The sequence below is a fragment of the Periophthalmus magnuspinnatus genome, chromosome 11, assembly GCF_009829125.3.
Source record: "Periophthalmus magnuspinnatus isolate fPerMag1 chromosome 11, fPerMag1.2.pri, whole genome shotgun sequence".
NCBI lineage: Eukaryota > Metazoa > Chordata > Actinopteri > Gobiiformes > Gobiidae > Periophthalmus > Periophthalmus magnuspinnatus.
The window spans coordinates 11643708-11657452 of NC_047136.2; the positions used below are offsets into that span (position 1 = coordinate 11643708).

Sequence of the window (13745 nt, forward strand, 5' to 3'; positions counted from 1 at the left end):
CAGGACCAACCCTAATGTACATCATGACCAAACCAGGGATTAAACCAGGATGAAACAAGTATGAGCTCTGCCTAAAGTAAAGCCTATGATTTGGTCAGTGTTTATTATAAATTCTTAAAGTAGCCAAAGCATTACTTTGAGTTATATTGGGGCTGATAATGAAAATTGCTTTACTTTTGATCTTCCATGTTTTCATTTCAAGCCAAATTACAGTGATATCGGCAGCCAACATTAAAGGGCGTGAGACATCCATCTGGAAAAGACCCTTCAATCGTGACAAATTCCAACTCTCCACTCCCAATTTCCTTCCAACATTTGCCAAAATGTCTCTCCAAAGTGGATTTTGAGAGATATGTATTGTCCACAGACTAATTGAGATCATATTGTGGTGAGCTGTAGTGACGCAGGCAAGCTCAGAATGGACACAATGGAGCGAAGGGTGTGGAATAACCAGGAGAATATGAAGAGTGAACAGTGATGTAAAGTGATACGTAACGTGGCAACAGGGGAATGGGCTGAGCAACAGGATAGAATATGAACTCAGTCAATATAAGTCAATACTGTCTGCAAGAAGGTGCACTATGTAACTGCTTGACTCCATTTTAGTATTTTGCTTGGAATGTTTCACAATATGGCATTAAACTTTTCTATCTCCATGCAAGGAAGTTGATGGCACCACCAGGTCCAGCTGCAGGTCAGGAGAGGAGAGACAGCTCACAGGCAAAATTCATATTTTTCAATGTACCAAATTTTGCAATATCACCTACAACTGAGTAAATGCAAGACAGATAGCGCAAAGCACTAAAATCTCCATGGTGACAAGCAGGTGGCAGAACCTCCACCAGAAAAGTGCATCTTTAAACTGCATCTTCAGATCTTGAACCAGATTTTATAGGTTAACCTTATGGCAGTGATTATGGGTAAGGTTAGGATCAGTGTTTAGAGAATGTATGTATGTATGTATGCATGCATGCATGCATGCATGCATGTATGTATGTATGTATGTATGTATGTATGTATGTATGTATGTATGTATGTATGACTGTACCCTGTCTGTGGCCTAGTTACTAAAAAGAACATGTGTGAATGTAGTGAATTTTGCATATACACAAAAAGGGGAATAAACCTCAGACTCATACATTTAACTGACATTATTATAAAAAATGTTTATTAACAAAAGGAATGTAATGGACATTAACAACAGTGTAATAAGTAAAACTCAAATTAACCAAGACAAAAGTGGCATTGTCATTAGTCAGTGCAAAGTTCAAACTAGATCTGGAGCAGGTTTCACTGAAGTATCTTGGACCAGTCTATTTTGTATGAACCTTGTTTTTGCCATCTCGCCCTAGACGTTCATGTAGCTAGTAGACAGGCAGGAAATTAAGTAGTGAGAGGCAATGGACTTGAGCAGGCAATAAACCAGAGTGCATTAAGTTATAATAAAAATGACCACCTATAAATCACTGATTACTGAGGTATGCCAGCTGTAAATAAATGTACTTTTATACAAAATAAATTGGTCACAGCAAATAAGGGGAGACAATACAGGCAAAACCCTTTTTTTTTTTTGTTTTGTTTAGTTTGGCCTCTTAGCCTACAAATTTGACAACAAGAAAATTGTCCACTCTGCATCAAAAGATGTTTTAATGTTTAATTGAATCAACTTGCGTCCAACTTCAAAGGCGGTCGGTTTTCTCAAAATGCATTTTTCCCTCATAGGGACATATGGATCACAGTAGCACCCACATACACCAAGCTTTATAGTCTTGTAATTAACAAAATTTTGACGAGACGTACAGAAGGATTTTTTGATAACTAATTCCAAGGCTGATTTATAAAAGTTTAAACTCCAAAAATTTGACACAATTTGAATTTTTAAAGATTTTCTTTAATTTTCTTTCTAATATATAAACAAAATGAAGCAAGAAATTGAAACCTGGCTGTATCTATGTCCCAAAAATGGTCAATTTTCGCCATTCTTACATATAAAATGCCTTATTCTTTACATTAAAACAACACATGATGAAAAACTATAATACATTTTTTCTTACAATTATATTAGTAAACTACAGCAGATTTTTTTTCTTATTCACCTGCAGTGTCTCGCCTTATTAAGGTTATCTTCTCTAGCAGTATTTTGTCATTTTAAAATTAGAGGTGAATGATAACATGAATGAATCAACAGTGATGATAATCAAACTTGCCTTTAAATATGGTAGTTGATGCTCAAGCATTGCACAAAAATGAAAAATAAAAGTAAGTGTTCAGGTGTACAAAATATTGATTAAAAGATTTTAGATTTGACAGTTATCTTATAGACGTGTGATATACACCTCTATTTAAATCTATTGTATATTTAAAATGATTCCTGATCTTCCTTAATAGATTGGTCTGAGACTCTTCGGACCTGAACACAGGACTGGTCGATGGGAGACTGAAGAGGAAAAGAGCAAATGTGAAGTATTGTATGAGCAGCACTTTGTAATTTCCTTCATTCCCGCTCATAAACTCTGGTGCAGACCACGTCCCCCGCAGTCATCGTCTGAAAGGAACCAGCAACAAAAACTCAACTTTTGAACCTCAACAGGAAATGCACTGGTCCAGAACATAGAGGTGGGCAGCGATAAACTTATGTTATGTTTGGTTTAGTCTTTTTTGATAATAAAAGTTTACCACATCATAGTTTGTAATAGTGTATTTGTGATAACATTAATTTACTTGTTTGCCCAGCAAGACCAGTTATATATGATTTTATAGCTGGTTAGAAATATATAAACTGTTTTTTTCTGTTACACCACTACTACATTAGAAATTAACTACTACATTCAGATAGACTTTTTCTTTTGAGTCTCTGTGCTGTAGCAGTATTGCTTAAATGTGTTTCTGGGGGATGACCAGGAATACTCCACAATATGGCATTAAACTAAATCTCATTGGAAACAAGTGAGGCCACCAGGCAAAGTAACAGTTTAGATCTGTGGAAAGGTGACCACACTCACAGTAAAAACATTCAAGGCATTAAACAACACTTAAAATTATATAAATGCAAGATATCCCTTGTTCAGTGCAATACAGTAGAACATTCCAGACAATTTAATACCTGTTTTTAGGCAAGTCATACAATGCCCGTTTAATTTATATCTTTGAAGTAACAGTAATCATACACCATACATTAAGAATACATCTGTTTTCTGATCTACCCACCTCCTCACATGAACTCTCTATTCATAATTACCAGGATGAGTTCCCCGTCGTTGGTCAGTTCTCTGGTCCAGGAGGTCTTGGGTCCATCGCCCTTCTGTAGAGTCTGTTCACAGCTGATTTTCTGATCCGTTTCCCACTTCGGAAAACTCTGCAGGAATCCATTACAGAAACATGTCAGACCAGCGCACAGCCGACCCAGGGTCACAACATTCCTACAGTTCATTGTCAAAAGCTGTGCCCATCATTGAGCTCATAAAAGTGCACCCCAGGCCTGCTCCTCTTGGGACCTATTGTGTAAAAAGGCTGGGTGTATTGTGTTGGAGGGGCAAAAAGTGAACTGGAGGTTAGAGCAACATGTGTAACGTTCAGGGATTTGGAAACACAAAACAACTTACAGTTGAAACCAAAAGTTTACATACACTATATAAAAAGACACATACACTTTTTTTCTCACTGTCTGACATTAAATCAGACTAAACTTTTCCTGTTGTAGGTCAATTAGGATTACCAAAATAATTTCTATTTGCTAAATGCCAGAATAATGAGAGGAGGATTTTTCATTACTTTCTTCAAAGTCAGAAGTTTACATACAGTTAGATTACTATGACTTTAAACAATTTGGGGAAACTCGGAAGATGATGTCATGCGTTTGGAAGCTTCTGATTGGTTTATTGACAACATCTGAGATAATTAGAAACACACCTGTGGATGTATTTGAAGGCACGACTTTAACACACTGCTTCTTTGTGTAACATCATGGGAAAGTCAAAAGAAATCAGCCAAGATATCAGGAAGAGAACTGTGCACAAATCTGGTTCATCTTTGGGTGCAATTTCCAGATGCCTGAAGGTGCCACATCTGTTCAAACAATTATACACAAGTACAAACACCATGGGAATGTCCAGCCATCACACCACTCAGGAAGGAGACAGGTTTTGTGTTTGAGAGATGAACGTGCTTTGGTCCGAAATGTGCATATCAACCCAAGAACAAAAGCAAAAGACCTTGTGAAGATGCTGACTGAAGCTGGTGTATGAGTGTGTCATTATCCACAGTGAAGTGAGTCCTGTACCGACATGGGCTAAAAAGTCGCTCTGCCAGAAAGAAGCTATTACTCCAAAGGAAACATAAAAAAGCCAGATTACAGTTTGCAAATGCACACAGGGACAAATACCTTAATTTTTGGAGACATGTCCTATGGTCTGATGAAAATTACTAAAACTTGAACTGTTTGGCCATAATGAGCATTGAGGAAGCTTACATCCCTGAGAACACCATCCCAACTATGAAATAGGGGGGTGGCAGCATCATGTTGTGGGGCTGTTTTGCTGCAGGAAAGACTGGTGCACTTCACAAAATAGATGGTATCATGAGGAAAGAACATAATGTGGAAATATTGAAGCAACATCTCAAGACATCAGCCAAGAGCTTAAAGCTTGGGCGCAAAGGGGTCTTTCAAATGGAAAATGACCCGAAGCATAGAACCAAACTGGTAACAAAGTTAATGTTTTGGATTGGCCAATCGCAAAGCCCTGATCTCAATCCTATTGAAAATGTGTAGGCTGAAAAGGCACGAGTGAGCAAGGCAGTCTACAAACTTGGTTCAGTTACTCCAGTTCTGCATATACAGTCCCTGACAAAAGTCTTGACGCTTATCCACTTTGTAGAAACAAAAGCTTATAACCTGACTTTAAATTAATCGATTGGTCTTAGAAATGTCTCATATGAAAGCTAAAACCCTCCCAAATTATGCTCAATATACTAAAATAAATTTGCTTCACTGAAAAAAGATTGATAATTTAATGAACACAGAAAGGTCAGATTTTGGCAAGGCAAAAGTCGCCTTGTCATATGATGCACCCAATCCTAGATTGCAGCCTCAACTGTGATCAGTTACTGATCAATCGTATAGTGGGTGTGTATAAAAAGAACCCCAGCACACCAGACCTTCACATCAACTCCAACTTGACCTCTGACAACATGGCTAAGATCCACCCAGACACCAAAGCGTTAATTATCGAGAGGCTGAAGACCAGATCCACTGCTGAGGTGGCTGACACCTTCAATGTGTCTCAGCGTCAAGTACAAAGAATAAGAAAAAGATCTGAAAAGACTGGAGATGTTTTTAACAAGCCCAGGTCCGGCAGACCCCGCAAGACAACTGCTCGGGAGGACCGTTTGTTGATTTGAAAATCCAAGGCCAGCCCATTCTCCACTGCAGCAGAGCTCCACCAGGCCTGGTCACCTCAAGTCCCTGTGTCAACCAGAACAGTTTGTAGAATTCTGTCTCGAAATGGCCTCCATGGTCGAATCAGTGCACAGAAACCAGCACTAAACAAAAGGCAATTAAAAAACCGTGTGGCATTTGCCAAGCCCCACAGCCTGCTAAAAGGATGGACACTGGAAAAGTGGCAGAAGGTGGATTTCTCAGATGAATCCTCGGTTGAATTACATCACAGCCACCGCAAATATTGCAGGAGTCCTACTGGAGCCCGCATGGATCCAAGATTCACCCAGAAAACAGTTAAGTTTGGTGGCCAAAAAAATCATGGTCTGGGGTTACATCCAGTATGGGGGTGTGCGAGACATTTGCAGGGTGGAAGGCAATATCAATAGCCTAAAATATCAAGAAGTATTAGCTACCTCTTACATTCCCAACCATAAAAGGGCTCAAATTTTGCAGCAGGATGGTGCTCCATCGCATACTTCTATCTCTACATCAAAGTTCCTCAAGGTGAAGAAGATCAAGGTGCTCCAGGACTGGCCAGCCCAGTCACCAGACATGAACATCATTGAGCATGTCTAGGGTAGAATGAAAGAGGAAGGATGGAAGGCAAAACCAAATAATCTTGATGAACTCTGGGAGGCATGTAAGACTGCTTTCTCTGCTATTCCTGATGACTTCATCAACAAATTGTATGACTCATTGTCGAACCGCATGGATGCAGTCCTTCAAGCTCATGGAAGTCATACAAGATATTAAATATGGATCTCACAGCACCACTACTTAATTCACTGACATTATGCAACATATTTTTGTATTTGAAGTAAATTATTTGTTAAATTTTCTGTAGGCAACAAAACTTTTGTCTTGCCAAAATCTGACCTTTCTGTGTTCATTAAATGATCAGTCTTTCTTCAGTGAAGCAAATTTATTTTAGTATATTGAGCATAATTTGGGAGGGTTTTAGCTTTCATATGAGACATTTCTAAGACCAATCGATTAATTTAAAGTCAGGTTGTAAGCTTTTGTTTCTACAAAATGGATAAGAGACAAGACTTTTGTCAGGGACTGTATGGTTTTTAAATGGTCTATGTAAATTTCTTGTTTCAACTGTATGTCTGAAGCAATAAACAGCTCTAATTGAAAAGAATGCAATTTAATGCCATACGGTGGAACAATAGGCAAAGCAAAAACATCATGAGAAGAGCAGGTGGAGGACACTAGACCCGAAAAGTTACCTTTAAGTTAACCATTGTTGCCATATCATTTGACAGACATAGGAGATGGATGCACTATACCAGTGGTAACATACATTCACCAGTTTTGCTTCAGTCCACTAATCTGCATATTAAAACCTGGGTTTTATTCTCTTTTTGAAGTTACTCTCACAATTTATCTAAGCTAAGGACTAGTACAATTGTTCCTCTGGCTAGTGATATCTTGCCATCCGCATATATGTTGATGGTAGAATTTCAGTAAAGCTCTTTCCTAGATAGGTTTGCTTCCTCTAAAGTGCATGAGTTTTAGTATATTATTATTGTTGTTATTGTTAAGTGCAGTTAGTATTTTACCATCAAAACATATAGTTTACTGTAACGCTAAAGCTAACAATTTCTAGTTAGTATCTAATTACAGAATAACCAAGTAACAAAAAAAAAAATTCTCACACCACATAAATGCAGCATTAGACATCCTCCCCCCACTCCCATTGGCCTGTTTTGGCTACATATCAACACACAACACACTAAACTGATATATGATCATGGTAACTGTAGGTATCAAGAATGAAGACCTGGCCTCTACATTATCACCACCCAAATAATTTCCATGTGTTTGTGGCTTTACAATGTTACTGCTCCATCCATAGCTATGTTTGGCTTTCACAGAAGCAGTGATTCTTACAATTTTAACAACAATACCACAAAATCAGACCTTAATAAATATTACACAAGAAGTAAACAGGACTAAACTAGAACTGAACTACAATAAAACCAGAACTAAATCTGGACTAAATTAATTGCCTTCATAAAGCAACATAAAACAACCAAAACTTACAAAAGTGCTCAGCAAAAATGGCATAATCAGAATTGGAACTACCAACACAAAACTGATACAAAATCAGGAATAACCAGGACTAAATCAGGAATAAATTAGAACTTAACCAGGAATTAACCAGGACACAACCAGGGCAAAACCAGAACTAAACTAAGACTAAACCAAAACTAAACCAGGTCTAAACTACTAATAAACCAGAACTAACCCAGGACTAACCCAAGATGTAACCCGGAGTATACCAGTGCTAAACCAGGACTACACCAGGTGAGTACCGTGCAGGGACGCCCGTCTACTGTGGCCTCGGTGAAGGACTGTCCCACAGTGAAAGAGACGTTTGTGGTGCGGACGCTGGTGGAGGTTTTGATGGACAGAGTCTCGTCCTGTTGAGTGATCTCCACAGCCGGACTGGAGGCCGCTGTCACCGCGATCTTACGCAGAAACACATTCACACCTGAAATAGAGAAAGAGGGATGCACACAATACAAATACAATAATGACTCATTTAAATAATTTTATGATCAAGTAAAAGTGTGTTATGGCAATGTGTTTCAAGGATCAACAAAGTGTTCAGAAATGTTCAGTTCAACCAGTTCAGAAATGTCCAGACTGAGTCCTGGACTAAACCCAGGAGTCCTGGGTATTTCCAGGTTCAGACTTGATTCAAACTCTGATTTAGACCTGGTTTACACCTGTTGGAGTCTTGGTTTAGACCTGATTTAGATCGAGTTTTCTCCTGGGTGTTTTAATGTTAGTTTAGATCTTGTTTAGTCCTTTTATTCACAGTTAACACTTTTATTATCAGAATTATGAGATGTATAATGCACATCTGTATTATAACCCCCTATCACTACTACTAATCCCTACCACTACTACTACTACTACTACTACTACCTACTACCAAACTCTACATGTCCCTAACCTGGCATTGACCTTTCATATTCAAACAGGAACCTCTCTTGCCTCTGTATAAAGACACTGTGAGTTCAGATGGTGATGAGTGGAAAAAATGTAACAGCTTTAGCAGCTTCAATTGAAAACATTTACATTGGTTTTGCTTGAGTTTCTAAAGTTTCCACAGACAGCACAAATTTTCCCCCAGAGAGATGTTTATTTGGACATTTTAACTTTGGCTCCTCATTCATAGTATCGGCTTTTTATTCCATGTATCTTTTAATGCTTAGCTAGTATTTGTTATTGCCAATGACTTTACAGCTCAGCAGTTCAACTGTTTTCTCATAGACTCTTGAATCTCTGTCTGTAAAGGCGTTCCCATTTGGACTAAATCATAAACAGGCTTGGTCTAAATTCAGTAAAGCAAGTATTTCCAGCAATTATATGTGATGTAAAATGAATACAGCTGGCATCGGTACAATTTGATATTCCTTACATTTATTACTTAAATAGCCATTGTCTATTCTACTGTTTCATGTGGTTACAATGTTTCAATGTATACTTTTTTGCCTCACAGCCAAGAGGTTATAAGTTCAATACTTGGACTGATCAACACACTGCATGCACTCTAGCACTCTAGTTTTCTCTCACCTAACTAACTGAAATATGTTCACTTAAGCCCCTAGTTTCAAGGAAATACTTTCTCATCTTCAAATGGACAGACTTCTAATTAGACAGTTAAAAAACCCAAACTTTTTATTTTTAAAAACGGTTGCTCCATACACCAATTTCTCATTTTCTGATGTATCAAATTATCCTAAGAGCATGATTACATCTCTTATATAAACCATATTATTGACAATTACAGATTGGATGTCTGATACATAATGGTTGGTACGCGAGACTCTGCTACCTGTTAAACTTTCTTGTTAGACTGTCTTTTTGGCCAACGGATTTGTGCCAAAACAGGATGATGTCTCAAACCTCATTCATCTCTAGTTTATGAACTAAAGCAGCCATAAAGTCCTGTTTTAAGCCGTGCAGCGGGTCAGGGGGCCCTATGGGGGTGGGGAAAAGCCAGGGTTACCAATGGATTTTTGAACAGGTTTTATTGGGAAAGGCTGCAGACCCACTTCACTGAAAGCTATAATGAAATGAATAGGTTTGACCAGTCACCAGGCAAAGGTCTTTTGGGTTATATTGCAGCATAAGCAAGGCGGGTGAAGTGTCTTGCCCAAGGAAACAAGAACAGTTTGTCCAGTCAGCGGTGAACCAGTTTGGTTTCAATACAAGCCCCTTTTATCTTGGGACTGCTACTGTTACAACTATCTACTACACTAATACGAACATGTGCTTAAGATCTAAAATTAATAAATTAAAACTATTGCTACCTATTTATCAAAAAATCATGTCTTAAATTCATCTTTAGGTAAAGTAGGCACACAGCCCTGTTTAAGGCTGCAGAGGGTGAGGGAGGAAAACCAGGCGAGCTGTGGGGCCCATGTCAAGGCTTAGTTCCGTTTACACTGACTCTAATTACAACCGCATGAGGACCCTGCTTCAGATGAGACCAATCTTCATTCCTCCACGGCCTGTTTGTCTTCAGATTTTTAATGGATGCCACTGGCTGCCCCCGCTCTGACCTTCCAACATATACCAAAGTCTCATAAATGAAGAGTAGACCTATAAGTACATATACAGGTCACGTCAAAATAAAGTCCAAGCCTATGAGGTTAGTTACAAGACTTGGGGACCACACTATCACTAATGCCGACCTTTGGTTTGAATGGATTAGCAAGTCTTATGCCACTGACAGAGTGATTGGCGGCTCATTACACAAGCTATACATTTTTTCAACACTTCAAATACTTCAACATGTGTGCACCATTTTTGAACAGTGCATATTTCTTTCATAACTGTTTTTTACGCACACTGAAGCCTTAGGTTTGAAGACAAGCCAATTTCAGTGGCTTAGAAAAGCCTATGGAGTCATCAGTATTGATGACAAGGTAAATCCTGTATTTGTGGAGACCTGTCTCGCCAAAACTGGTAAAGTGTAACCAGCATCCTGTGCACGGAAAGGATAGATTAAAAAAAATAAAAAATTATGAGATTTTTGGCAAGCAAATTTACTTAAGATATATTACATTATTTTTTCACATCATGCATTTTGATCAAAGTTATTTAATTTAATAGAGAAAATAGCTTGAAATCTAATCAATAATCCTCCCTATAATCCATGTAATTGAATTTATGTTGCAATTTATGTTGTAGCTGTCAACCTTTAAACATATTGAAGAATATGCAAAATCCTATTCAAATTTATGATAACAAAGCTATTACTGCATTACATATCTACACCAGTCTCTTGTATTTTGCCAAATTACATGGAGAAGCACTCGTTTGTATAAAAATTGGCTTCATATGTACTTGTCACTCAGACTAACATGGAGGAGCAAGGTGAACTGGTTGCACTGTCTCCATGCAAAAGTAGCTATTGTTCTCTATGCCAAGAAACCATCCCAGCAAAGTAGAGCTTATTGAGTTTAATAATTTTGATCCTTGCACATTATGCAATCCCTTTCTTGCATCAACATTGGTATCTATTGTTCAGACTTGCAAAGAAACATCATTATTTTATTCCAACATGGTAGTTTATTCACACTACAAGAACTAAATCTTTAAATTGTTAAAATGAAAACTACTAATTGTCATGAAAAACAATCGCACATATTGTACTACAATAACTGCTTTCAATAAATATGTGGTCAGTCAAAATACAACATAGTCAGTAAACTGCAATGCTTCTTGGTGAAGGAATTTACAAAAGATATTTTGGCAAATCAATTCTAGGCTTTTCTTTTTTCATGTTTAAATGCGTACAACATAAGCTACCAAGTTAAATAAATGCATCGCTCTAATTGTTTTACTCACTGAGTGCTTTTAAAAGTTCCTCAAAGTTTTCCGAAGACTTCATTTTCCATTTGCCTGAAAAGTCTGCATACTTCTTCTCCATTTCTGTGCAGCTGCTGTGTACTTAATGTTGCTTGTTGTTGTGTTTGGTCTGGCTAGTCCTGGTCTGTCCCTCTCCTGTAGACCGGCTCTTGCTTTTCTCTCTTCATCTATGCTTTCATTCATTGGCTTGCTTGGATGTGATGCACAGGGGAGAGAGGGGTGGTGAGAGGGGACTCAGGGAGGGACTTTCCCCCCCCAGTGACGAGCTGCCTCTGCCTCCGTCTCAGCGCGGTGGTGAAAAATTTGAATACCAGCTGAAAAAATGCATTTTCCAGTAAGCGGTTTGATGTTGAAGATAAAGTGATAATTAATTTCTGTTTTCATAACGGTAAATCTTAGTCTTTCTTTTAGGGTTTTCTCTTGTCATTTTCATTGTAAATCTTATGTTACATGTGTGTTGATTTGGTTTATTATTTATGTCAGATGCCCTACCAAATGCAAGTGCAACTCTATTGAATTAGCAAAGTGTGGGACAAGCAAAAAGGCTAATCATAATTATGCATTGGATTTATACAACACCTTTCAAGACACCAAAAGTGCTTTACAGTGCATCATACATTCACTCGACAAATGGTGATGGTAAGCTACTACTATAGCCAGAGCTGCCCTGGGGCAGAAGCGACAGAAGCTAGGCTGCCAATCTACATCATCGGCCCCTACAGCCAGCACCAATCCCTCATTCACACACCACATAGATAATAGGCACGGTGGTTGAAGTGACTTGCATAAGGACACAACAACAGTATGCACTAGTTCCACTGCTGCCTCACTAGTGCACCTGGTATTTCCAATGAAGACTGGGCATTTCCAATGACCAGAATATTGCCTTTTCTTTAATAATAGCAACTAAAACACGTGTGCTCTCTGTAAAGTAATCAGAATATAATCCTTCCTGATCACTACCTTAAAACACTACACACTTGGGAACAACTATAATTAATAACCTTTAAGATGGTTTTGGTTACCTGTTGATACCCTGCAAATGATTGCATAAAAAGTCTCTTTTGGCATCTTCACCTAAATAGATTGGAACATTTTATTAACCTTCATTGTACTGAATCTCTTCTTAAAAATGTTACATCTCAACCATATTAAGGGGTACAAGATTATAACCTATAACAGATGTTTGGTATGTGAAATCAGATAGTGTATTAAAGTGTTGGAGAGCGGAGGTGGGGCAGGTAATGACAGACTCGCAGATAATGCTGGCAGCTGGAGGTATCAGTCCTGACACTGAGCAGAGCCTGGTTTAAAGCTGCAGTATTGTATCAGTGACATGTAATAGGCTCATATCTAAAGTGGGCAGATGTGGTTCATGTCCAGAGGATTAAGCACAATAGATCCAGCTGTTCAGAAGAGGTAAAATGCGCACTTTTAAACTCAATCAGTCTTAAAGTGAGCGTTTTTATTTTGCCTATGTGTCTTATTGGCTCAAATTAAATTAATTCAAACAATAGTTGTACAATGGAAATGATAAAGGCCTATCAAATAGGAATTATGTGTTTTGGTTAGTACGATATCTTGTGTTTTTTTTTCAAGCACTCCTGAGTGCAACAGATGATGACAATTGGCATATTAAAGTAAATAAAGGGCCCATATTACTCAATACTCTGATTTAACTTATGTTGTTGTTAAAATGTGTTTAAGCATGAAAACATGTTTCTTCCCTCAAACAGTAAACACTCTGTTCCACCTTGTCATGTGGTAATACAGGAAGTGCTCCACTGTGTTTTTAAACTCCATACACTTTCACTAGAATCATTTGGATAATTTCAGCCCTGGAATTGCCCTGTAACCCTGTTAACTTAAAAACTACAGCTTCATGAAATCACAAGGTGGAACAGAGCATTTTGAGCTTTGGAGATATAGACAGACTAATAATAAAGGGTTACTCAAACTTGAGTGAATGAAATAAAACACAACTCTAGGTATGTTTTTGAGAAGGTAAGAACATTATAACATGGCTTAAAGCTCATAAGAGTCAATTTTAGGTAATGCAGGACCTTTAAGGGTGGCTTAAGGCTTATTATACAGTAGGCATTGCATACATCAAATGGCCAAGGACCATTTGGGTTATACGAGCACGTATCAAGAGATAGTTGAAAGTGAAATTGATTTCTATTTGAATATGAAATATTCTTTGCAGTACATTTAAATTCCTCCTGAATATTTTGTTGGATTATTTTGGATATTATTAGCTACACTTGAGTAAACCAGCGTTATAATAAATTATTACCACTACACAAGTTAGGGGGTAATTGTCAGACAAATCTTAAGGAGTCCTCAAGATGAAAAATTATGGGATCTCCAGCAGTAACTAGATATTATATCATGAGGTTCCTCCATAGTTCAT

The 13745-nt window shown here is 38.0% G+C and overlaps 1 protein-coding gene across 1 annotated transcript; it reads right to left on the reverse strand.

Moving 5' to 3' along the window:
* Nucleotides 1-1150: 1150 nt before the first annotated feature.
* Nucleotides 1151-11519, reverse strand: crabp2b (cellular retinoic acid binding protein 2, b). The gene is made up of 4 exons (XM_033975088.2): nt 11312-11519; nt 7759-7937; nt 3239-3355; nt 1151-2545 (listed from the first exon to the last, which is right to left on the reverse strand). The coding sequence occupies exons 1-4, from the start codon at nt 11391-11393 to the stop codon at nt 2495-2497; spliced, it is 429 nt and encodes a 142-aa protein (XP_033830979.1). The 5' UTR covers nt 11394-11519; the 3' UTR covers nt 1151-2494.
* Between the last annotated feature and the right edge of the window lie 2226 nt (nt 11520-13745).

Bases quoted from the DNA above. Each gene is read 5' to 3' on its own strand.
- crabp2b (XM_033975088.2), bottom strand. From the start codon at position 11,393: ATGGAGAAGAAGTATGCAGACTTTTCAGGCAAATGGAAAATGAAGTCT. The intron at 3,356-7,758 runs GTACTCACCTGG...GGATTCCTGCAG, and splicing joins TAGACGGGCGTCCCTGCACG to AGTTTTCCGAAGTGGGAAAC. The intron at 2,546-3,238 runs GTAATTATGAAT...GGTTCCTTTCAG, and splicing joins ACGACGGGGAACTCATCCTG to ACGATGACTGCGGGGGACGT.